The 25,418-nt window shown below is 42.0% G+C and overlaps 2 protein-coding genes across 3 annotated transcripts; one reads left to right on the forward strand and one right to left on the reverse strand.

Moving 5' to 3' along the window:
* Window positions 1-8,049: 8,049 nt before the first annotated feature.
* On the reverse strand, window positions 8,050-20,678 carry LOC135904551 (osteoclast-stimulating factor 1-like). 2 transcript variants are annotated; one of them, XM_065435400.1, is made up of 8 exons: window positions 20,515-20,678; window positions 20,113-20,159; window positions 19,893-20,010; window positions 17,145-17,236; window positions 15,224-15,343; window positions 14,137-14,215; window positions 13,955-14,053; window positions 8,050-8,229 (listed from the first exon to the last, which is right to left on the reverse strand). In XM_065435400.1, the coding sequence occupies exons 1-8, from the start codon at window positions 20,558-20,560 to the stop codon at window positions 8,177-8,179; spliced, it is 654 nt and encodes a 217-aa protein (XP_065291472.1). In that variant the 5' UTR covers window positions 20,561-20,678; the 3' UTR covers window positions 8,050-8,176. The 2 variants fall into 2 exon arrangements, with proteins under 2 accessions (XP_065291472.1, XP_065291479.1); XM_065435407.1 differs by lacking the exon at window positions 14,137-14,215 and having other exon boundaries at window positions 13,955-14,136.
* Window positions 20,679-20,882: 204 nt separating this feature from the next.
* Window positions 20,883-23,038, forward strand: Hsc20 (iron-sulfur cluster co-chaperone protein HscB-like protein, mitochondrial). Its single transcript, XM_065435384.2, has 2 exons — window positions 20,883-21,343; window positions 22,637-23,038. The coding sequence occupies exons 1-2, from the start codon at window positions 20,921-20,923 to the stop codon at window positions 23,006-23,008; spliced, it is 795 nt and encodes a 264-aa protein (XP_065291456.1). The 5' UTR covers window positions 20,883-20,920; the 3' UTR covers window positions 23,009-23,038.
* Window positions 23,039-25,418: the final 2,380 nt, after the last annotated feature.

Consider the following 25,418-nt stretch of genomic DNA (forward strand, 5'->3'; position numbering starts at 1 on the left):
AAGTCAAAATGAGCAATTTGATGCTTCAAGTTCCTTTAGAAATCCTTGTTCACAATCTACCCAACAAGATGGGATTCTGTCAGACTTGACTACACCAGCCTGGGCTGGATGGAAATTCTACTAAGCAGAACACAAACAACAAAGAAAAAAATGGTGAGTCCACAGAATGAATTACCAAGCAAACATTTAGAATTTATTTGCTAACGCTGAATGGGCAAAAAGTAGTGAAAAAGATGTAAGCATTTCTCTGAAGGATGCACACAGTAAATTTGCATAACCTAAAGGGAGCACCGAAACCTAATTTCAAAGTTGTTGAAATTAAACCAACTGCTTCTCACACTTAAAGGGATGACAGTATGAAGGCTTGGAAACATAAGATATTTTAATACTGCAGTAGGCATTGAAAAGCTAAACATGCCCTCATCAACATTATCGTGATGTCATGAAACAAAGAAATTTGCTGATGCGTAGCAATAAGGCTAGACAGGATTATATTGTTTTTAAAGAATCAAACAAAAAAGCAGCACATTTCTTGTGGCTGCACTCGTGTATGGCAGCCACAGCCATCGCAGGAATGAAGCAAGCCAGTGCATCATGACAAATTTGTCTCCTGGGTACCAAAACAGGAACTGGTTCATAGAAAGACGTATTATAGTCGTTTAATTATGGCACTAACATTTGTTAGTATTTATTTTTCCAGTATTTGTTGGATTTGGACCTTCATTAGGGAGTTTTAGCAAAACTGTGCTCAAGCATGCATCCTTGCTGTCCAAAATTAAGTGCCACTGAGTATGCGCAACTGGCGCGACTGAGTGCCTCTGGTTGCTGCAATGGTATATCTAGTGTATATTATATACTTATGTATACAGGGTGTGCCAGCTACCTTTAGTCAGTGTTAAAAAATGTTAAGCCAGTGTTAAGACAATGTTACCAAATGCACGTTGCTGACTATTGTATAGAGTAAGCCACACTATCTTTTGTATTCTGCTTAATTGCATAGTTAGTCAGGATTAATTAACCAACTTTGGAAGCAATGAAGTTAGGCGAAATATTCTGATTACTGTGAATGCCTGTGAAATACAAAAGCGGGCATGTCACCACCTGACATGCGCACTTGCACGTTGTGATTGCGCTGCTCCTAAGCATCCCGCGCACAAACGAATGTAGCATTTAGCCGGGTCTGCTGCCGCTGCATCTGCTTATCGCTATCATGAATCGCCGCGAGGTAAGCACATCACTGGTGTAAATCGCACAGCCAATGACTGCGTCACTGCCCTGTCACGGAGCATCTAGCACACCCTGCTAGATGCTCCGTTTATTTGTACGAGAAATGTTCGGGAGTGCTGCAATCATGACGTGCAAGCGGACAAGTCACAAGAATTCTTTTTATTTTGTGGGCATCTGAAGTGGAAAAACACTAATACCTAATTGATAGAAAGTTAGAAACTGTTTAATTAGACGTTTTGCAATGCGCTCTGCAACTTTTTAATTGGCGATAGTGCCTAACTTCATTGCTTCAGAAGTTGGTTAGTTAATCTTGACAAATTATGCAATTAAGCTGAATACAAAAAACAGTGTGACTTACCCCATTCAATAGTCAGCAGCGTGCATTTGGTAGCATCGTCTTAGAGTGCATCGGCATATTTTTAAACACTGGCTAATGTTAGCTGGGACACCCTGTATATATTTATTTAAATAAATAAACATAAAATTTCCAAAGGCCAGATTCGAACCTCTAGCACAGGTGATTGATAATGTAATCAATGATGCCATAAACACATGCGTTGACACGCGGAACAGAGCAGATTTGAGAATTTCCCATGTAGAAGCCAGCATGTTCACATGCTTGGCACATTTTGATTTGGCCATAGATGCATGCCTGGACAGACAGAATTTCCCACATGCAAGCCACCATGTTGAGATGCTTGTAATGCTTTGCATTACATAGATGTCAACTACAGTTGAGTGTGCCAATTTTTTTCATGTGTCAGCATCAAGGGGGGTCAAAGTAGAAAAAAGTGTATGTGTGGGAATCTAGTCACATGTTAGAGGTAGGGAGGGGATGGGAGAGCTTGTATACGTATATATATAAATCGAAGGAAGTGCAGGCACACATAAAAAAGCAAAAACAAACACTTCATTTCGACGTTTCAGCTGGGGTCTGGCTTTCATAAGAAGTCTTTATGAAGGCTGGACCCTGGCCAAAATGTCAAAATTAAATGTCTGTTCGTGCTTTCTTTATGTGCGCCTGAACTTCTTTCAATTTATTAAACACCGTATCAGAAAAACTACTTCCTGCATATATATATATTGTTATGGGGATGTTGGGAGTATAGGAGATTGTATTTACTTGTATTTACAATATATATAGAGTATTTAAGATGGCTGACTACCAACAACACGCAGCAGCCAGCGTCCCGTGATCTTCTTCCTCTTTCTTCTTTCATTCTTCTGTAACAGGACCCCCGGGTGGTGAAGCGCCATCTTGGCGCATGGTAGGCGAAGAACTGCGAGCAAAGTATGGCTTCAGCTGCGAAACGTGCATGATGCCAACAGGCGGCGGACTTGGATGGATGACACTTTCATGGTGCAATCTCGTGATTGATGTCGTTAACTTGACGTAGGACTTCAGAAGGCCCTGTGTAGCGAGAAAGAAGCTTCTGGGAGAGGCTGACCCGACGACATGGTGACCAGAGCAGCACTGAAGCACCTGGGGCGAACTGAACATGGTCATGGCACCAGCCGTAACGCTCTTTTTACAGATGCTGCGAGGCTAACAAGCGAGATCGGGCGACTTGACGCACCATGTGAGCATGATCGGTGACTTCACAAGCGTACTCAGTGGAAACGCGAGGTATAGAAGGTAGGATGGTGTCAAAGGGCAAAGTGGGGTTGCGACCATACAAAAGATAAAACGATGAACATCCTGCGGTGTCATGTCGGGACGAGTTATACGCGAATGTCACGTAGGCCAGCGTGGCATCCCAGTCATGGTGATCGTTGGAAACCTACATCGACAGCATCACTGTGAGTGTTCGGTTGAGACATTCCGTAAGACCATTTGTTTGTGGGTGGTAGGTGGTGGACAGCTTGTACTCAGTGGCACAAGAGCGGAGGAGGTCGTCCACAACTCGAGACAAGAACGAGCGGCCAAACTCTGTAAGTAACAGTCGAGGTGCACTGTGCTGGAGGATGACGTCGTGAATGAGAAAATCGGTGATGTCAGTAGCGCAACTAGTCAGCAACACCTTTGTTATCACGTAGTGTGTCGCGTAATCAGTAGCAACAGCAATCCACTTATTCCCTCTAGTCGTCGTCGGAAAAGGGCCAAGCAGGTCAAGGCCTATGCGGAAGAATGGTTAAGAGGGAACTTCAATTGGATCGATTTGGCCGACAGGTGCCAGGGAAGGTTTCTTCCGGTGCTGTAGGAGTTGAGGAGGATGTCGAGATGAAAGACTTGGGAGGTTTATTTACATTATTTACAGTGAGAGACAATTAACAGTCTTAAAAGTCATTACGGGCCGGCAGCAACTCGGACGCTGCGGCCCGTCGCAAGAAGTTCGAGAGAGATGAATCAAGGGACGCTCTAGGAATGCTCTGGAATGCTCTTCTGCTGCTCCCGGTCTGCGTCTTTTAAGCCCTTCGGTGTCGACACGTCACGTTTGGCCAATGGGAGAGCCCGCTCAGGTGACGCCATTTTCGGCCAATTGTAGGTGCCCGTGCAATGGAGTCACACCCAGCGAAGAGAGTCGCTGCTCGGTTGTTTGTCCGAGGGCTTTCTTCTCCCTGCGGTCTTGCCTTGCTGACTTGCAATGCGTTGTCACCATAAAGGGAAGGGGGCGATGCCCCCAGGTTTTCACGGCGCATTACAGCCATCTTTCTTTGGGACCCACTTTACCCGCAACAGTGCCAGGACAGAAGAGTCCCTTCCTTTCACTTTCAGGAAGAGCCAAGCAGTGAATAGCTCCACCGGCTGCACTCGAAGTGGGGTCCGCCAACTTGTTTGCACATGTCTTGCCTCAGGAATGTGGTATCCGTGTTTCTGCGCTCCTTAATTAGCTGTGGTGCGATTCGATGTGGTCTGGGGAACTCGAAGTAGGCTCAGGAAATGGTCCCGTATCTAACAGCTCGTCCTCGCCCCGGAAGTTCGGAATGGCCGGTGAACTCAATTCGCTGGCCATGAGGAACGCTGAAAGAACCTGCAGGGTACTGGTGTCGAGCCTCGTTTGACGAACTTCGGGATCCTGGGCCCTGGAGAACATACGTCAAACAAACAAAACAACACAGCGCTGCAACACGTGTAAGCGCAGGCTCTTCAGCCCTGACTCGCCAGGCTATTACTGAGTAAAAATGAACCCTGATCTTTTATTTCCCCAATTTTGACAACGCAGTTCCAACCACCTTTCCAAACTGTTATCCATTTCTCTCCGAATGCCAACAAGACCAGAGTGCTATTGTTGTAGCAAAACAATGGGTCGTTGCTGTTGCAAACAAACAGTGAAAACAGCCGAACATAACTTATGTGGCCTAACTACACGAACAGCATGTTTTCAACCTATCGCAGTGGTGATCTTATCGTACGTATTGGTGCCACTGAACAGTCTGGTCAACTCCACAAGTACGTAATCACAAGCACGCTAGCCTTGTGGTCACTATTCAGAACGCGTACTTGCGTCGTAGGCGAACTTTTTATTACGCTTACTCACGTTTCTTCCCTGATAGTCCCTACAGGACACGTGACAACGAACGTATAAACTTGCAGGACTTACACACTCCGCAGAACCCTTAAAAATATGCGTCTGCTAATTACTAGTTCTATGGCACACTCACTAAAGAAGTCAGAATACGGCTGCCCTCAACACACACGAGCAACCCAGTCATAAATCTGCTTCCTTCCATCCGCACAGGACTCGCGCTAATGGAACTAAGACCGCTTCTCAGTGCAAATGATGCACTCACTGAAAACCTCCGCGGTTAACCTTAGAAAAAAAAAAAACGCTTATAAAGAAAGGAACGTTAACTAAAACACACGCGCGTTATAATAGGCCCCTCACCGATAACCTTGACACTCAGGTTACTCACGGAGTGAAAATAGCAGAAAGGCGTTCGTTAGCTTTGGGATTGGCGACAGCACACACAGATTGTAAACCAATGTTTTCAAGTTCCTGGCGAATGATGGCTTGTACGAGGGGAACTGAAAATGTGGTACCATCAGGGCTATGCGAACAGAAAGCTGCAGGTGCCATCGCATCCAGTTCTTGTCGAACGATTCGCACCACGTCCTCTGATGGCGACGCATGCTGCTGTGCGGGTTGATCTTCACACGTCGACGTTGCGGCAGTATTGGGAAGTCTGGTGAATGGTTGCAAGACGCGTCGGCTTTTGGCCTGCTCGAATTGTCGCCACTCTTTAATCATTGCATCAACTGTAGAACAGCTTTTGCACATGAGCAGATTAAATGCGTCATCAGCAATGCCCTTAAGGACGCGCCCGACCTTCTCAGCTTCTGTCATGTCATGATTGGCTTTACGACAAAGTACCAGCACGTCCTGGATGTACGAGACATAGGACTCCGTGGGGTATTGGGCGCGGGAGGCCAGTTCCTGCTTTGCGGCAATTTTACAGCCAACTGGTTTTCCAAACCACTCTGTCAATCTCTCTTTGCATTGGTCCCAGCTGGTTAGCGTGGTTTTCGTACCACACCTTTGCCGTGCCTCTTAGGTAGAATAACAGGTTAGCTAGCATAAGCGTAGGGTCCCATCTGTACGTCGGCGCCATCGGTCCCGCAGAAAGGTCCGGGATCCTTGGGTTACACAACGACAACCGTAGGTGATAGTGACATAGTATGCGATGGTTACATCGGAGGCGGCAACGACGTTGATCCCGAGTGCTCACCGTCATTCATGGTGCGAACGGTGATGCGACGTCCACTACGGAGCTCCGTTTACAGCGATGGTACCCCGAACCTTCCACCAATATGTTATGGGGATGTTGGGAGTATAGGAGATTGTATTTATGATATATATATATATATAGTGAACTCCTGAACAACACTCAGCAATCTGGTGAACATGGTTTAAATCATGGATGCAGGACCTCAAAGAGGTGCGACATAATGCCCCATAACATATTTCTCTTGCATTTACTGCTAAATTGGCACTGAACTTTTTCCTTACAGTCGCAGTTTCAGGTTAATAAACTTGGTATGAAGTGCTTGGATGTATTAGTGTGTGAACCTAATACACAGTCGACTTCCGTTAATTCGATCCAGATCCTATGCATTTATATGGGCCTAAGCTTTCGTTATTTCGATCTCGAAATTGGCCTTTGCCAGATAATCTGAACTTGGCCAGTCAGCACTACATAGATTTTCGAGCAATAACCGTAGCTCATAATGTCTAATTACAGTAGTTATCCAACCCTAATGCGTGTATTTCATTTCTTTTTTTCAGGAAAATTGGACCAAAAATTGACTGCACGATGCAATAGGATACGAAACTAAAATCGCCTTTGTGGCGTTTGTATAACTTACCCAACAGCACTGTAGTGCAGCAAAGCTGACTTCAAAATATCGTGCAGCAAAGCTGACCTTAGGGTTCCGGCCGCCAATGTACACCTTGCCCATTTTTCTTGCTAAAAATCTGGTACGAGTTAGATTTCTACTTTGTTTAGGAGCTTTAATTTTATTTCTACGTTAGTTTTCTGCTTTGGACACATAAAGTGGGTGCTCGTTTGCTTAGGGGGCGTGTTAAATTCAGGCAAATAGTACTGCCAAATGAATCAGCACTGCATTTTGGCTTTCTTTCTGCATCTTGTTTAATCTGACCCGCTAAATAATCAGATCAATTTCGTCGGTCCCATCAGGGTAGAATTAACAGAAGTTGACTCTATTGAATTCCTTTTCTTCTACAGATTTCTCGCTTAATTGTTTTATCTATCTCCTATGGTGCATTCTCCAATTTCACTATTACTGGCAACGGGCAGTGTTTGTCAAGTGCGCTACAGGGAGACTCAACTTGGAGACAATTGTGATTACCTTATTCAAACACGTGTAACACACAGCAACCCTCTAGTCAGACAATTGCTGTGTTACTCTGAATGAAATTTGTTGCATTTAAGCTATCAAAACTTTGCCCCCTGTTGGAAGCAAAACTTTAATTTAGGACCTCAAACTTCTTGCAAAATTTCCTCAAGATTCTGCAAGAGTCATATTCATAGACAATTGGTATTATTCAGAGTAGAGTAAAATACATTACTTCTGTCTGCTTTAGATGTCACAATCTATTAAGTTGCAGAATTGTGATATCACTTTCTTCTTTTATTGCTGAGTTAAGGTTTTTAAGGTATTGCTGAGTTAGGTTTTCGAGTTTTTGTAAGAAACAGAAGCTGATGGCTTAAATCAATAATCTGCTCCGAACAGTCAGCAGATTTAAACCTTTTAATACAGCAAGTTTCATCAAGATTGGTGCACTTGATGCCAATTAAAATGATTTCTATGTTCCTGTGTATTTATTATGAGCTTCGGAGCTATAACTTCCTTTTAGCAGTACATATTTCTGCAGATGTATCTAGTTCAAATTACTGCAATTTAGCATCTGCTCTAAGCAACACACCACAGCCAAGCCTTTGATAGGTTTTCCTGATTTGCGTCCCCAAAACAATGGCTGGCTGCTGAATTAAGCTGAATGGCAAAATGTTAACAATTTGCATATACATGCAAAACCACATGTGCAAGATAAGAACCCATGGTGACAGAACATGGGCAACCCAGACCAGAGCACTCTGCCTTTCACACTTGCATAACTCGCTTCCCAGTAATTTCATGCAGCATGTTGTACTATTCTTGTGTTGCAGTACAGCCTTTTTCAGTGTTTGTGCTTGGTACTTACGCAAGATAGCTTAACACACACAGGATACAATTTGCTCCCGATTAATTGCATGCAGCATGTCACACTTTTGTTCACCTGCAGTACAGCCATTTCAGTGTTCATGCTGGGTAGTCACTCAAGAGACATAGTGAGTATCAAGCTATGATCATGCAAATGCAGCTTCAATATAAAAAACAGATTTAATGCCACGTCAGTTGAATAAAATTCTTATGCATTCTGCTCATGCATAGTCCTTACTGTAGAAACAATCAAAGCTGGAGCCTTGTGAAATGGGCATCAGTTATTCGTCAATTTGAATCCTCATCTGACTGGAGGTACTCTTCAGGATCCGTAGAAATGGCTGAAAGAGAGATATGAGAACTTTAATCTCCACGCCACAACACTTAAACAATAGGATGTGAATATGAAATTGATAAACATCTAAGAAACAAGAAAAAGTGCTGGAATTGGAGAGACACTAAAGTGAAATAAAATGTTTAGTGTGTGTCGTATACCGCATTGTATAAGTCACTAATGCAACATTCTGCTTGGGTTCAGAGCTCTAATTTGTTACTATGGGCTGGTCAGTCCATTGTATTGATATTAACTAATTGCTGTGTCATATTGTGCCAGTTGCTGTGCATTCACGTAAGCTAATTGTTGGCTCAATAGCTTGGTTGATACCTTCATACCTCTGTTGGCCACATCAAACTTTGATGTAGTGATGTTTCATTACATTTTCTATATAAAATGCACTAATGCCATATTTGTATCTGCAAGGGTTGAAAAAAATGCAACAATGAATAGGTCTTGGGCACCAGTCCTGCAAAACATGCAGGACTGGTGCAAAAGGCAAAAGGGTAGCAGTTTGGGCTGCTTGGTGAAACATTGTTTAGACAAGAAAAAATAATTTCTAGTGCGCAAAATGTGGGAACAAATGAAGAATGCGACAGGACAGAGTGCACATTAACAACCAAGTTCATTGCCCAGATAGTGGGAATATAAGTACACGTACAAGAACACACATCAATTTAAGAGATATTGATATTCATTGTCTAGTAAGTTAATAGAAGGCACATTCATGCATTTCACCTGCACTATGAATAAGAAAGGCCTCATGAATTTCATGTGCCCTCTAGTAACTGTATTTGGCCACAACTTGGCAATTGTCAAAACTAGGGTGCACTTGCTTGTATTTACAGCATATACTAAGTTAGGGTCCCTTTTTAAGCGCGTAAACTTTCATTTCACTTCCAGGCCACACTTTCAGAAGAAAAATTTAAAAAGAAGTATGTGGAATGCACCACAGGTTTATCGTGTGGTCACTGCTACATTGGCCAGACAGGGCGGTGGACTTATGACCACCTTAGAGAGCCCGCCAATGTGATGCACAGGTCTGTAGGTACTATGGCCACCTGGTAAGTCGCTCTTCTAAGTGCAAGTGCGCCCCTATTTTTGACGATTGCCAAGCTGTGGCCAAATACAGTGCCAAAGGGCACGTAAAGTTCATGAGGGCTTTCTTATTCATGGTGCAGGTGAAAAGAAATGCACGAGAGTGTGTTCCGTTAACTTACCAGGTGATGAAAATCAGCATCTCTTGAGGTGATACGTGTTCTTGTACATGCACATATGCAGTTATTTCCCCCCTCCTTCAGCTCCCCCGCCCCCTCTGACTGTACTTATACTCTCGCCATAAGAGCAACAAACTTAGTTGTTAGTGTGTGCTCTGTCCTGTTACCTTTTTCCTGCCTTCCTGTGTTTTGCACACTGAAAAGGATATTTATTTATTTAAAGAATCTTCCAATATGAAATCCTGTGATGTGCAATTTATCCGGTGCCTCGACTTTGTGAGTTGAAGTGAATTTGAAATCACAAATGACAAGCCTCATCATGGAACGACATGTACATTATAAGTGCTTGCATTCGTATACAATAAAATGGAACAGTTAGTGAGTTGACATCTTTCCTGGCTATGAATGACACTCTATCTTAAGGGGGAGGGGGGGATAAAATCGAGATTTTCAAAAGAAAAATGTATTTATTTTGAATTTCTAGACATATAAAAAAGCTCGTTACCAAATTTTGTTGCACTCTGCGCTGTAGAAAAGAAGAAAATTAGCTCTCTTCTTGTAATAGTGGTGCACGCTCCTCGTCGAGAGCGCCCATGAACATTGCATTCAAGATGCAACCGCAGGGTACACAAGAAACCAAACACGGAGTGAATGACCGCATTAGAAAGTTTCTTTTTCACGGTTTTTAAATCATGGGAGACCTTCCATCGAGAGTACAGCAGATCGCAAAGTAGAAACTAAAAAATAAAGTCATAATTCAGGCTGTGGCATGCTTGTCTACGAGCACAGATAAGGTTGCTGCAACATTATAAAGCTTAAAAAAAAAGCAAGGACAACTTGAAGCAATTGCTGCAGAGCAGGTTTAAATTGAAGAGGATGGTCAAGCCTATGAAGCAGGGCACTTTTAATAATTTATAATAATTCTTCGTCTTAATATAAGATAGCATGTTCTAAAATCTTTAAGCTCATTTTTCTCAACTTGCACTTTTTGGCCGAACAAAACTTTTAGGAAAACTGTCATTTCCAAACTGTTTTGCCAAAAGCTGCTTACAAGGTGGTTTCTAAACTGAAATGTTGTCAAGAACAAGGTGAGGTACTTTTTAGATCCAGAAATATTTTCCAACACAATAAATTATCAGATGTCTGACATACAATAACAACAAAAGAAATGAACTTCGTTTTTAGAGTGATGACATTTTTACAGAAATGACATAAAAAATACGCGACTTGCCTTATTCTGCACTATAAACCATCTAGAAGGCATCTAATCACAAACAATTAGTATACGCTTATTATTTTTGAAATGATAGTGTTCCTAAGTTGACACACTTGATTGCTCAATGTGACACCTATAAGCTCTTCTCTCTTCATGCTAGTGTGCTCAAATTGAGAACGTATTCTAATGACAAGAAACAAGAAAATAAACCATCCCTAAAATTTTTATCAAAATTGGTGCAGCAGTTCAAAAGTTGACTCTTCAGCCCCACATGCCCCTTAAAGTCTGAAATAGGGCTACTCGGTACAGATTCAGGTGCGATATGCACCACTGTCCACCCTCTTTTCTTGTGCTCTGCTTGGCACCTAAGACACCATGACGTCACTGTGCCTGATCCCATCCTCCTGAGTCCACTTACAAAAGATCTCGCCCAATGAAGACACTTGTGCCAAGTACTTTGCATAAAGCTGTCTACTTGTCCACCTCCACTTTGGGCAACACCAACTAGCTTAGCTAAGCCAACGTAATGAAGCCGAACGAAGCTGACGGTTCATCGAAAAGCTCCAGTAGCACCCACTTAGTAAAGATCACCAGCCCCTGACTCATTACTCACTTACATTACTTATGTCAAAGCAGACACAAGTAAAAGCAAGCATTTTTTCAACCCACATTTTTCGAGAAGCAATGATGCCTGCTTTCATGATTTGCTAAGAACTAGAAATGCTAAAAGAAAATATTACTGTGCTCAGGTTATTGGGGCTTTCTAATGCATCAGTAAATGTATCTCTTTAGCATCATTTATATTGTTAAACAGTACTATATTGTGTTGCTTGCATAACTTGAGCCAAGCTTTTACTGTTCTAGGCACCACTTCTTATTTTATAAGAAAAGGAATGTTATTTTGCGAAATGTACAGCCAACTGCAAAATTTTGCGTAGCACAGAATTCATCAAGGCTTGAGTTTCTTGCAATTTCACAACTCAGCCTTGAATTTATATGAGAAATGTAATGGTCATATGGGGCCTCTGATTTAAGGGAAGGTGCATTAGATGCAATGAAATCTTATTTAAATTTCTATGCTCCCATTCCATGCTCCGAAAACATTTTTTTTATTTGGAGTGGCTCTCTTGAGCCTGAGACAAAATGAAAAAATTTCAACAACAAAAAAGCTCAAATTACTGCAACAGATGTACATGATTGCGTGCATTGTGCTACAATAGGTGCCAAGTTACTTGGAGAGAGTAGGCGAGCAGCTGTATTCATTGCTTTAGTGTACGCTTAAATTCGAAGCAAAAAACATGTTAACTATGGCTGACTTATGCAGCCAGAGCCACCTGAACGAATTGAATAATTGGCTTGCTAGTCTTGGCTGTTAAGCGAGCCAGCATGCATACCTAATTGCTTTAGCTGCCTTTGTTTCTTTGATTCTTCCATATGGTTCGTTCATTGTTAAAGTTCCAAAAAAAGTGGTAGAAAAACTGACAGACAATGTCAAAAAATAAGAAAAGATTGACAAATGAGCGATGTATCAACATCTTAAAAGTTAAGTACTTAAGCATCTGATTTGTGTGAAAGTGACCACATCTGCAATGTATGCAATTATGCACACAATGCACTTTGACGAGTAAAAAGGGTGGGTTCAATCTGTACAGGTAAAACCAATGCAATGTTGTTCACATTGACTTAGCACCAACTCAGAATATCCTTAACTTTCCTATTCTAATGAAATGGCTACTTAGGACAGGCTGACGAACCTGTCAAATATTTAAAGATAACTTTTCTGGCATTGTGTGTGGAGATTGTATATTATAAAGGAAAACACAAAATTTAATTGTTTGCATCATGCAACCATTAGTGTAAGGCTCTTTTGCTGAAAGGAAGCCCATAAAATTATTTATGACAACAGCCAGACCCTGCATTGTGTCAGTACTGCTCTGAAGACACCGCTCCAAATGAATCTCCATCATGATGCTTCAAGCTAAAATTTTTGGGACAGTGATAACTTGGATTTCGTGAGCAGGTTATTGGTACCATGAACTATAGCACACATGCCATGAGCAAATAAGCACTGCTAGGTTCATTCAATCTGCTTACATCTTTTTCGGAAGTGTAGTGGTTGCAAACAATTCATTTTCTTTAAAGCATGGCTGAAGAGTTTGTAACATGCCAGAGCATTTTAGCATGTTGCAGATTTTGTGACAGAGGTGTCATTAGTGCCACCCAGCATATGCATGCTATTAATGCCACATGGCGGTTGACTTAGTGCATGCTTCTAAACGTGCCAATTCAGATTAATCTATTGAGTGAATATCAATCAGGCGGTCCAGGAGTTAGTCTTACTTGTGGCCAATCAAGGTTTTTACACTTTAGCACAGTCTTGACAGCAAGTTTACTTCCACCAGCTAAGCCAGCACTGAGGTTGCCCTGTCAAGTTCATTGGTATAATCCAACTGAAGGCTTCACATAATATGATTTTGATAAATGCATAGCTGGCAATCATGCTTGGTGCTTCTCAGTTTATTGAGTGAGAACTGCCAATGCAATGGGTCATATTTTGTGACTCAAAAACAGGATTACAGTGTCTACAGTTAGTCCCCTGATGCAGCTGCCAAGAACCACTGGTAATTTAAATCATGAAGCTTTAGCACCACATCACGCATAAGAGGCCATGAAATTACATTTCAGCAGGCAACTCCTTTGCTGTACTTCAGCCTTTCCAAATGCCACGCTATATCCGAGCTTAGTACTTCTATATTGCCTGTTATATCCAACATGTGTTCATGCATGCTGTTCCGGCTCAGCCAATGCTGGCATCTGGCTTCACATTACTACAGCCTGGAAGGGCTGTGTCGTTCTTAGTGACAATTCATAACCAGCGTCAGCATCCATCTGCACATATTCACCAATGCCCTGGTCACAAAGCTGCTCCAGGGCTCTGATGCAGGCTGCATTGCTGGCTCTTCTCTGAATTACATTTTATAGCAACCACACCACAGCAAGCAAGTTCCCCTTCGTTGGCCAATGTCACTGCATAAGAACAACTGTGGAACTCCCTTTAACCTTGCTGCAAAATGTTGGTGCAATTTAGCACAGTGGTGCACTGAGTGACCATAATCGCTCCTGTAACTTATGCTTCAGAACCACAGAAAGTTGACACAGTTGTTTGTGTTGTCGACATGTTATCAACATGGCCTATTATTCAGAGAAATACTAAATCTCTTTTCCTCTAAATTTAGTGCGAATTTGCAGCAATCTAGAAGCAACCAACTAACAGCATAAAATGTGCAAGGAATACTCACAGGTCCTCTGAGATGACTTCAGTAAGGCAACAGTTTCTGGATCACTTGCAAGTTCGAGTGGTGTTCTTCCTTCTTTGTTCTTTACATTTTTGTTGGCTCCTGTACATGGCATACAACAAGAGGAGTAGGTTGCAACAGGCACTTCTTCCATGCTCGAGTGAAGAGGCAGAAGTGTCACAAACCTGCAGCAAGCAGCATGCGAACAATGTCGCTGTGTCCCTTCCAAGCACTAGAGTGGAGCGGCGTGTCACCAAGTTTGTTCTGCAGAAAACCAGGGCCAACATCACTCTTCAAAAGTGACCTTTAACCTTTGTCTTCTGTAACTTATAGAAAAACCCATTAAATTTTAAGCGATATGTTCATCTACTGCAAGCATGGCATCACTGTCTCTGGAAGAAGCTTGAAACGTTAACAGCTGAGTTAGGACCAGTTTGTGGAGTTGCAGCTTCAAACGTGATGAATAAGTAGGAATGGCATGGACAGCTTGTGTCATATCCCTACTTCTTCCTCTTCATGCACTTTTACGCTGTAACACTACGAGCATATCACAGCTCACCAAATCTAACATCACATGTGACCTGTAATCTTACATGTTCACACCTAATCCAACTTGTTGCATAATCTCACAGGTAATCCGGCATGTCAATGCAGTAGATTTCCATGATAAAAGCAGAAATTAGAATGCTGAACTGAAACACACAAGGATTTGGAGGCCAAACGGAATTAAATTTTGGTCGGATAAAAATCTTAGTTTTCCATAATGTAGACAATGAGTAGCCTCCGTGCAATGTTTTATGTTTTAGATACAGCTGTATGCATAGCAAAAAGGCTAGCAAAAGTATATAACTCATACCAGAACTGGAAAAAAAAACACTACCATTACTGCTCACCAGAAATGACAGAAACTGGAACACTCAGAACCAGCATAGGTTGTTAGCATTACTTCCAAGGCTGGGTAGCATCTGTGGTATATTGAAATCATCAAGGGCAGTAGTCTTGGATTTGTGTAATATTTGCTAACCACCAGGTGCTTAGGTGCTATTTAAAGGATATTAATCGAAAAATTAGACAATTAGCAGCCTTGCAGCTTTGCCATATGTTTCATTTCATTTGCAACCATTTCAACCAATTTACAACCAATTTAGTCAAAGTGAAATTTCATTACATTTGATCTTTAATGCCACCAGCCATTGTTCTATGCAGATAAAAAATGGCCACCACATTATGCCCATAACGCATAAAGCTCTGTATGTCAGGTGATATACATACCTGTACATCAACTTGAACCCCAGTTATGGAAAGCAATATTTGAGCACACTCCACATGACCTCCGTGTGCTGCCCAATGCAATGCTGTGCACCCAGCCTTATCAAGGCTATTGACTGAAACCTGAAATGAGTGCATTGATATAATCAGAAGAACGTGTTAGAACAACAACTTCAAAGAATTAAAAAAAGTACTCTTTTACGTGCCACAGTCATGATCTGATTATGAGGTGCATACTGTAGTGGGGGCAATGGATTAATTTTTACAACCTAGATTTCTTAAACGTGCAACTAAATCTACGTACACAAGCGTTTTTGCATTCTGTCCCCATTTAAATGCGGCCACCACAGCCGTGATCGAAACCGTGACCTTCAGCTCAGCCAAGTGCCATAGCCACTTGGCTTCCTTGGATGGTAGAACAAGGACTTAGCCTTCTCTTTGTACAAGGCGCTTCAGGGAAAACTTCGTAAGTTATCACTGAACACAGCACAGAGGAAGATACATTTTGCAATTGCAGCCGAACCTCAACATAATGAACATGGATATAACAAATTTCATGTATAACTTTCATTTCAGGTGTAGTGTTGCTTGCATTAGCTTAGTGACCCTTCTTACTTTGTTTTATTTTACAATGTGCTGTTGTTCTGATCCTGCATGCAAATAGACTATTTCTTTTGTGAATGGATTTGTTGTCACTTGTGTAACTGGACATGCTCTCATGTACTTATACTATATTGCGCTTCATATTATAATTATCGTTTTAGGTGGTATTTGCCGTCGCTCTTGTCTTTCAGTGTAATCTTGTGCAGTTTTTTTACATGGTACTTGACATTACGTTTATGTACAATGCCTGTATCTGCTTCATCACTACTCATTGTGTAAGTGGCATTTGCCATTGCTATAGTGTTATATCACTTTGTTTTATTTGCGTATTAATAAGGTTACAAATGGGGATTATACATACATACAGAGGGAGGTCCCATAGTCAACAGACTGTACAGGGGACCTCCCATTACAAGTGAGTAGGATATATAAATACAAAGCAGCTATATAAAAACACAAAAGACACCATATTAAGTTAGTCACTTGCTTACGCTGTAAAACATTAACGACACAAAGCACTTATTAATAAAATGATAACGATCACATTGTTATATTGAGTGCAAAAATTTACGAAGGTTTGATTTGAATGTGTAAAAATGAGAGGATATCTTAATATGACACGGTAATGAGTTCCAAAGTAGTGTGGCTGAAAAATTAGTAGTAAATTTACCATAATTAGTTCTAGGTTTTGGTAGTAAATAGCTGTTGGTAGAAGCGAAACGGGTAGACGTGGAATATGGATACTGGCTGGTAGTAATTATAGGGAATGGGAGCTTTCCGTTAACAGATTTATAAACAAGTAGTCCAAGTGAGTATTTATTTCATTTCTGTAACGATAAAATGCCGTTAGATCTGAGCAATGGAGATGCTTCCGATGTGTAGCTGTAGTTCATTCAGGCTTTTGTTCTGAACAAGTGATCCTTCTTGCACTGCATTCTTGTTTGCTCTGCATTTCATATTGTTCCTTTTATACACCTAAATTTCCTATATTGTGTTACTTCCAATGTATATCACCCCCTCCTGCCTAAAGTCTGGAATTCAGACTGGCAGTGTGTTACACCATTCAGACTGGCAGTATAATATAAAATTAAAAAAAGAAATATAAAATTTTCTTGTTGACATTAGTGCATAATGAATATATGCTTATAATGAATATTGTACATAATTTAATGATTAAGGAAAATTTTCATGGGATGTGGCTTTGTTAGAACAAGGTTTGACTGTAAGTATGCAAGACTAGCTAGTAGTTCAACTTTACACATGCGTGTATGAGTATGTCATTTATGAATGTTGAAAAAAGAATTGTGTTATCAGGAACAACCTTGTTAGAGAGACATTCTTCTAGGAACTGCAGGTTGCCTCGTTTTGCTGACTCATGAAGAGGGTGAAGCACTTCCTCCGCATTCTCTTCAACTGCAGCAACAGAGAGCATGTGAATGAACAGTCAGACTGAATTCAATCTTTTTATTAAAGCAGTGTACAAAGTTCTACATAAACTAACAAACCACTGCAAACTGTCCAATCATGCTAATATTTGCTATATATGATGTGTTTAATGCTGTTGCTTATTGTGATTACTTAAAGGGAATGACAACCAATTTTTATGGTGCCCCCTTCTTTAGTAAGATGTAAAGCTTACTTTCAGAATGTCCAATCCTACAGCATTAATGCTGGAAACATTGTGGAGCATTTTTAATCAGAATTTTCCAATCTGCAGCTGTGATCAAGTTTATGAAGTCATACACTAGAGCAAAACTTTTTGTTGGGCTAGTTGGTGCATTACTGAAGTACTATAGCGCCAAACAGACGACACAGGAAGAAGAGACACGGACGAGCGCTTACTGACAACTGATGCTTTAATGACGGAAACACACAATATATATACACAGATTTGGCGGCGCAACTCGCGCATTGTCAAAACATCACATGGTAAATGGGCAAAAGGCGATAGAACGATTGTGAATGTGACGTTCGTGAAGATGACACGTGGTGTACAGGGCCAAATGACTATAAATGATAATGGTAACGTGATACACAAACACCGCCGTAAGGGAGTACTCCTTAAAAACTAAAAGATTGAACATTCCTAATCTTTTAGTTTTTAAGGAGTACTCCCTTACGGCGGTGTTTGTGTATCACGTTACCATTATCATTTATAGTCATTTGGCCCTGTACACCACGTGTCATCTTCACGAACGTCACATTCACAATCGTTCTATCGCCTTTTGCCCATTTACCATGTGATGTTTTGACAATGCGCGAGTTGCGCCGCCAAATCTGTGTATATATATTGTGTGTTTCCGTCATTAAAGCATCAGTTGTCAGTAAGCGCTCGTCCGTGTCTCTTCTTCCTGTGTCGTCTGTTTGGCGCTATAGTACTTCAGTCGGCATACACTAGAGGTATGCTAGAAACAGTGATAGGTGAGTGCAATAGCAGTCATACACTGGAAATGGCAACAAGGGGTAGGGTATTCCAGTTATGTTATTCATGTAGTGCTGGTACCCATTAACAGCACAACTAGATGACGGAATTTTGTATCTCAGAGGGAGAACACAGAACTCGGGTTATTCACTCGCTCACACACATACATACACACTCACACACATACAAAATCACTCATGTGTTGTTACGTAATCAGCATCCAACTCTAGCACCAGAGTTTTGGCACAGTGTGATACAACATACCATTTTTCATGGGTTTCTGTGCCAAATTAAAATTATAATTCTTACTTACACTGTAACAGCATGCTTGATTCTATCATTATAAGCCATTTCATTTAATTTCCATCAAGATCTCAAAACATGTTCTGGACATTTGTCGGTCCTTATCTAGTTGCCCTAAACCTTTGATGCAGTTCTCACAATTATTTAATGCTCATACAAACTGCAATGCTGCATGTGCCTTGTAAGGCTACCTGTACTCCTGTCAAGCTACGCGAACACAGATTTTCAGCCCACACTGCCATCCGAAAATACCTCGCAAATAAAACTTCTACATTGGCTGCAAGTCCACACATGCGATTCTGGTTCATGCTCGCTCAGTAACTGGTTGCTCTCTGCAGCAAAGATGCCTGTAGAAGCAAAAAACATTCCCTCAGATTTTGATCGATGGTGTTTTGCGGCTGTTAAAGGCGCCTTGTTAAGCTTCCAGGTTGACTTATCCTATCTGCACCTCTTTACTGCATATTGAAATGCGAGTATGAAGGCGTTCTTGCATTCTGTCTGCCCCAATCATGACTGCCCCCCAGGAATCCCAATCACAACTCAGGATCAGCAGTGCAATGCCGCTACTGTTGAGTCTACAGAGAGTACTTTTCACTAAAACAGAGGCTGATGGAGAGCAAAATATGTACAGTGAACTATCCACTGTTGAGATAAACTAAATGGTCAAAGAGGTCAGTAAGTGCCATCACCTACGGCGGCCTTTTTTTCCTCCTTGAGACGCAGTAACGCCAAAGTATTAGGCCATGGATGAATATTTAAAGAAAGCTCAATTCTGGAACGAGGATGTTTACATGGGCTGGCAGTGCTGTCTCCTTGCTTCACACCATGCTACTGCACTGTTTCAACGCTGGCTAAATTCTTAAATCAGACATAAATAGGTACCAAGAACGATATTCGTACCCGTAATATTGATATGTAAAGTGCAGTGTTATCTTTTCTTGCCATTTAATGTACGTTCTAGTGCACATCAACATGTCCACCTTGTGCCACCATTGGTCATTGTTTAGTTGTATCAAAAGTGGGTTGCATGAGTAGATTGATCGACACTTAAATTAATGGGAAGCTTTAGCTTCTGGCTAACTGCACTTTCCCTCTTCAAGTGCATATGAAATGCTCTCATAGACAGCTACTGAATCGCTTTTATTGACATTTGTAGCATAATTAAGAAAAAAAAAACTGAAGCTCAGCAAATGTGGACAGCATAATTTTGACCTTTTTTTTTAGTTGATGGAAATCAGTAACTATTTTGAAAATTGATACACAGTTTACGATTCTGCATTAAATCTGCAACAAAAACAGATCTTAGGCGAGTGCCAGCAACGCCATTTTAAACACAGTTCTTACCGTAATTACTCGGAATAAGCCCCGACCGACGGTCACACCGTGCTTTCCACCAGTTCGGATCGGACATCATGTCGAAAACGTACAGCAAGTCCCCTTCTTCAAACGACAGCTCATCTGGCTGAAATACAAGGAAAATACGATCCGCATGTCCTGCTGAAACATCAGACTTCTATCATTTTCCTGAACAAAAGTTAACACGTATCCGGTCGGCCGTACCCACCTGTTGAGCATGGTATTTGTAGAGTGCTCGGAAGACTTTCACGCTGCCTGCATATAATGTGCAAGTCAAGAAAATTCACGAGCTCTTTTACTAGCAATCACTTCACACTTCATTATATAAACTATTATTCAGGATTGCGTGCATTAAGTTCGTCTTCTTTCCATAAAATTAAGCCGCGATATTTAGCCGAACCGCGGGTGCGGCCTCATTAGAAATGATGACAACATTATGTTGTGCGATGTCATCCATTCCCTCTGTCGCCTGCATTTGGTGCGACACCTGTTATTTCTCGGGAGCTTTAACAAGTAAATACAGCAGGAGGTTTGAATATACACCAGCAGAGATTGGCGGTCGGAATCCTATCGCGCTCTCCAGCTAGTTTAGGTTCGACATTCGACTTACCAGGTTTCGGTGGAGGTGGAGCTGGCCTGGAAGGTTTGCTCGACATAGTTTGACAATTAAGCCTTTCACTACTTAGCCAAGAGAAGTCACTGCGGTCATTTGCACCGAGTCAATTAATTCGCGCAACGGATTGCTTTGCAACGGACGCTACGGACGCCTCATTCCGTAGGTTTCCGTCACTCCCGATTGCAGACGCTTGTTTTGGTTGTTTTTGTGTTACTTTACTTCTGTTTGAATGGCCAGCAAGAGTGACGTCTTATGTGGGCTCAACACCTTAGTTATATTGCATTTATTATCACTTTAATTGGCGCTCTTTCGATGTTGTGTGCATACATTGGTATAATTAATATAAAATAAATGTCATGAACGCCGCTAGTGACGCTGCGGTAGTGCCACAGTAGCGAAAATGGCGGCCCCCTTAAAGCGTTTTGCCACTGCGGTTTCAGGGGCAAGATCTAGGTTTCGCTTTCCCGCTGCTGAACATGCTGGTCAAAATCAACAGTTGCGGCCATCAGCCACACGTAAAACATGTTCGCTATATGCGTACAACAAGGAAAACTTGTTGGGAACCGGCCTTCTGCTGTTTCCGCCAGCGCGGCTTGCGGCGCGATCGTCAAGTGGAGCTTGCTGGAACTGCTCCGAGGCTCTTACGAGAACAGATATTATATGTCACCGGTGCGAAAGCCTTCAAGAAATATCTCACATGCTGAACTACTTCGAAGTGTTTGACGAAAAGGCGAAATATGAATTCGACGCCAGTAAGCTTCAGGAAAAGTTTCGAGAGTTGCAGCGCTTGCTTCACCCCGACAAGTTCGCTACCAGATCCAAGGTACGGAACCGCTGATGTTCTCCGGCACAAATATAAATTTATATTTCAGCAACCTGCGGAAAATCCGCGGTCACAAATGTATAGCAGTGTACCAATGTCAATACAACTCGAGCAAAATTATTCTGTTTAGTTCGTTCTTCGAGGCAGTAGTAAATAAAGCGAGGTTAAGGGCGCCTGTTGCAGCATGATCACAGCGTGTTGGCTGATGCATTGTGCAAATGTGTGTACTACCTGGACATGCCTGTTCTCTTGAAGCTTTCTTTTTTTTGTGAACCTCGCCGGGTTTAATGACCGTGGGCACCGCGATCTGGCAGCCAGTTCCCTTGCCGAATCGGCCAACCCATCACAGCAGAGCACGCGCGCAGCGCGCGCCGCTGGGCTCCTTTAGCCAACGTTCCTTTAGCACCGCCAAATCATCTGCGGCTGTGGCTGCAGCGGTAACTCCATAAAAATACTATGTATACTAACTCTATGGGTAACTCACACTCCTCAAGCAGGCTAGGTGACTGTTTGTCACCGCCATTTTTCATAAGAGATGCCAATAAATCATGATCAGCGGCGGTGCCGGCCGTGCGGGAAAAAAAAAAAAAGAGCCAGAAAGCTAGCCTTGGCGCATCCGCGGCTGCACGGTATTGAGGAAGTAAACGCTTCTTGAGGATATGGATTCCATTTGCGCTACGTACGTATGTACATGCTGCCTCTGAAACCATGATGCGTTCAAGGTGTCCGTTGTACTCGCTAGTAGTCAGCAACTCAGCTTAACAAAAGGCTCGGTATAATTTGTGTGCGTGTGCGTGCGTCCGTGTACTCGTGTTTCGACTCTTTATGCACTCACACAAAGCATCGCTGTATATAGATTCTAACGACAATCTACTGAATTTTTAACATTTTTTTTTCTCTTGTTTTCGTTAGTCACTTAACCCATACATCACATACAAAGGTATCTTGTGTTGTAGCAGTTGGATTGGATTGAATCAAACCCTAAATAGACAGATGTTCAGAGGAAGATGGAGAACACAAGATGACGCTGGACCGAACATTCTTTTTGTCAGTGCCCTGACGAAAAGTCCCCTTGTTGAAATGCTGCCTCCAGCGACTTCCATTGTTCAACCACTGATGATCACATCAGCACACCCTGTCTCATGCAAAAACAACGGTAGGGGTAAGATTATTAGCTTAAAAACTCCCAATCGAATTGCTCTCGTAGTCTGTGGAGCAAGAGTTCATGTTCATTTGTATTTCTGGAATTCCTCCTTACACTGCTACCCCTGCCATTTCTCTGTATGTTTACAGAAGGAGCAGGTCCTGTCAGACAACCTGTCAGCACTGGTGAACCAGGCATACCAGACCCTATCAAAGCCTGACAAAAGAGCCAAATATTTACTTAAGCTTAGTGGGAAGGACCTGGACTCTGTTGTGCTTGATGCTGCATTCCTGGGTCGCATGATGGAGCTGAACGAGGAAGTGGCTTCTATAGAAGAGCAACATGACCAAAAGTCAGCAGAAGAATATCTGAAGATTGTGCAGACTGAAATGGAACAGGTGACTAAGCAGCTAAGTGCTGCATTTGAAAAGGACAGCCTTGACCAAGCTAGCATTGAATTAGCCAAGTTGAAATATCTTAGAAATGTAGAGGCAAAGCTGAAAGATGTCATAGAGCAATAAAATACTGATTTAGTGCACTTCAAATGTGAATGCTTTAACTTGGTGTTATTTCTTTTTCTCTATATATAAACATCTCCTTCTTTTTGACTGAAGCTGACTGGCATGCATGTATCATAGTTTTGGATGTTTGAAATGCAGTAGCAGTCAACATGGCCTACATTGAATAGGGAAACGACGAAATTCCACTGGCCGACATAGCTGTCATTTTTATCTCCGGTATTTCACTTAGGTAGGCAAGTTGCAATGCAAAAATTGCATGGCCATGTCCTGTCAGCTGCTTTAGCCTTGCCAAACAGCAGTAACCATTGTTGCCATTTCTTCTTGCAGCAGTCCGTTAAATATTTTCTAGAGTTCACCTATAAATATTTTATTAACAAAGACATTTTTGAACAGCAGAACTATCAAAACACTTCAACACAGTAAATAGTGGAAAACGCTGCCCACAATGTAAGTATTTATGAAATGGCACTTGCTTACTCGAGAGCCTAGTGCACAATCAAAAGGTGAACAAGACGATAAGGACGAAGCACTGATTTTTGACAAAGGTCTTATTGCAATGTGACACATGCACACAGTAGACACTGCATAAGACAAACCTGATTATGCTGAGTTCTTGCATGTGGGGCACAGTTGGCGCTTCAAAGTGCCGCTGCAGGCTGATCGGTATGACGAGGACAGCTCCGAGGTGCTACAAGAACCAGGGTGATCACACATGATGCAGCTCATAATGCCCAAGTGCATCGTGGCATTATTACAACTTTTTTCCACATGTTACTTGTTCCCTATATATATGCTCCTGTCTGAAGACACTTTTTCCTGTGCTGCCCTTCAGTTTGTTTCACATCTTCTTATACTGCAATATATACATTTGTGCATTTTTTTCATTTTTTTAGCAACATGTGGGTTCCGAAGAATTTTTGAGCGAGGTAGTGCACAGGCCTTCTCTGCCCTAGCAAGCAATAATTACTCAGTGGCTTAAACAAGAATGTGTAAGGCAACAGTTTGTGCCATGCAAATCTATAATATGGCTCATTATGCATCTGCCTTTTGGTTTAATGCTATTTGATTTATTGTTTTGTGTCGTGAATATTTAGGTGCACCTGGAACAGCAGACATTTAGTTTTGTGAATTAATTCTGTTAAGACAAACTTGTAATAAGAGGAACACATTTAACGTAAGTGTTATTTATTTTCTTCATCCCCTTCATTGTATATAAAATATGCTTTGGTTTACGACCAATGTGGTAGGTGACCACAGTCGCAGAATGAATTAAGTTCATGATCCATGGCACTGGCTGTAGTTTCATTGTCACTGTCATATTAACTGTTACTTGCGGGCTTTAAAGGGCCACTGATGAGAAAAAATATTTCAGCAGTATTGGTAAACTGCCCTTCTAGGAAACACACAAAAAAAGTTGAAGGTGCACCTAGTTATCCCTGCGTGGATGAATGCAAAAGCGTTGCGGCCACTCCAGCGGAAGTGCGGCTATGTTACTGATGATGTTCGTCACAACGTGCGCACAATGCAAGGTTGTGGGTTCAAGTGCCTTAATTAACTCTACCTTAATTAACTATACCCTAATTAATACCAAAGGTCGAGGGCTCGACTCCCACCAAAGTTTATGGGAGCGAGTGCCTTAACGAACTCACTTACTTAACGTCGCCTTAACACCATAGGTCGTGGGTTCTAAAGCCTTAATTAGCTATATTAATTGAATTAGCACTAATTAACACCAGAGGTATTGGGTTCGTATGGCTGAAATCTAATGACTCAAAGGACAACACCGGAAGTTTATTTAGAGCACATTTCCAATGAAAACAAAAATCAGTGAATAGAAAACCAAGAATCAACCAAATTTCGACGCTAAATAAGACAAGGTCAACGTACATTCGTGTTGAAATGCGATTCGATGATTAAATGTTGATCGTGTCTTTCTATTCTGACTCTTTTTTATGCTAATCATTCACTGATTTTGTTTATTCGTATCGTACTGAAACTATTGACAGCGCGAAACGACACGAACTCCACATAAAAGATTACACGGACTGTCCGTGTGTATAGTGTCGGGGTATCTCTCATATGTGTAGTCAGTGCCGTTTCGCGTTGTCAATAGTTCCATTGTGGAATGCCAACGTGCCCAACGTACCGTCCTTTTGAAGCATTCGTATCGTGTTCACGCGCAATTGCGTCGACCTTAGCCCGCTGCATGACGTTTCGTGTTCCGTTATCTGCTGGAAGCGTGCGCTACTGTGCGTTGACCGCAGTGGGCAGTTTCGTGATCCTCGATAGCTGCGTGCTTGTGCTCCGCGATGTTTCACCCGTTTTACGACTCGCACTGCTCGTGCATTGTGCAATGGTGCACGAATACCTCAAAAACAAGCCCTGCAAGGTTGTTCCGGCTGCCTAAAGA

Source organism: Dermacentor albipictus, chromosome 1 (genome assembly GCF_038994185.2).
Source record: "Dermacentor albipictus isolate Rhodes 1998 colony chromosome 1, USDA_Dalb.pri_finalv2, whole genome shotgun sequence".
Classification (NCBI taxonomy): Eukaryota; Metazoa; Arthropoda; class Arachnida; order Ixodida; family Ixodidae; genus Dermacentor; species Dermacentor albipictus.

What these genes read in the sequence shown, in the direction of transcription:
- LOC135904551 (XM_065435400.1), bottom strand. Translation starts at nt 20,560, where the DNA reads ATGTCGAGCAAACCTTCCAGGCCAGCTCCACCTCCACCGAAACCTG. An exon ending in TCCACCTCCACCGAAACCTG is followed by an intron (nt 20,160 to 20,514) that starts GTAAGTCGAATG and finishes CATTATATGCAG; the next exon opens with GCAGCGTGAAAGTCTTCCGA. An exon ending in GAAGTCATCTCAGAGGACCT is followed by an intron (nt 8,230 to 13,954) that starts GTGAGTATTCCT and finishes TCTCTCTTTCAG; the next exon opens with CCATTTCTACGGATCCTGAA.
- Hsc20 (XM_065435384.2), top strand. Translation starts at nt 20,921, where the DNA reads ATGGCGGCCCCCTTAAAGCGTTTTGCCACTGCGGTTTCAGGGGCAAGA. An exon ending in AGTTCGCTACCAGATCCAAG is followed by an intron (nt 21,344 to 22,636) that starts GTACGGAACCGC and finishes GTATGTTTACAG; the next exon opens with AAGGAGCAGGTCCTGTCAGA.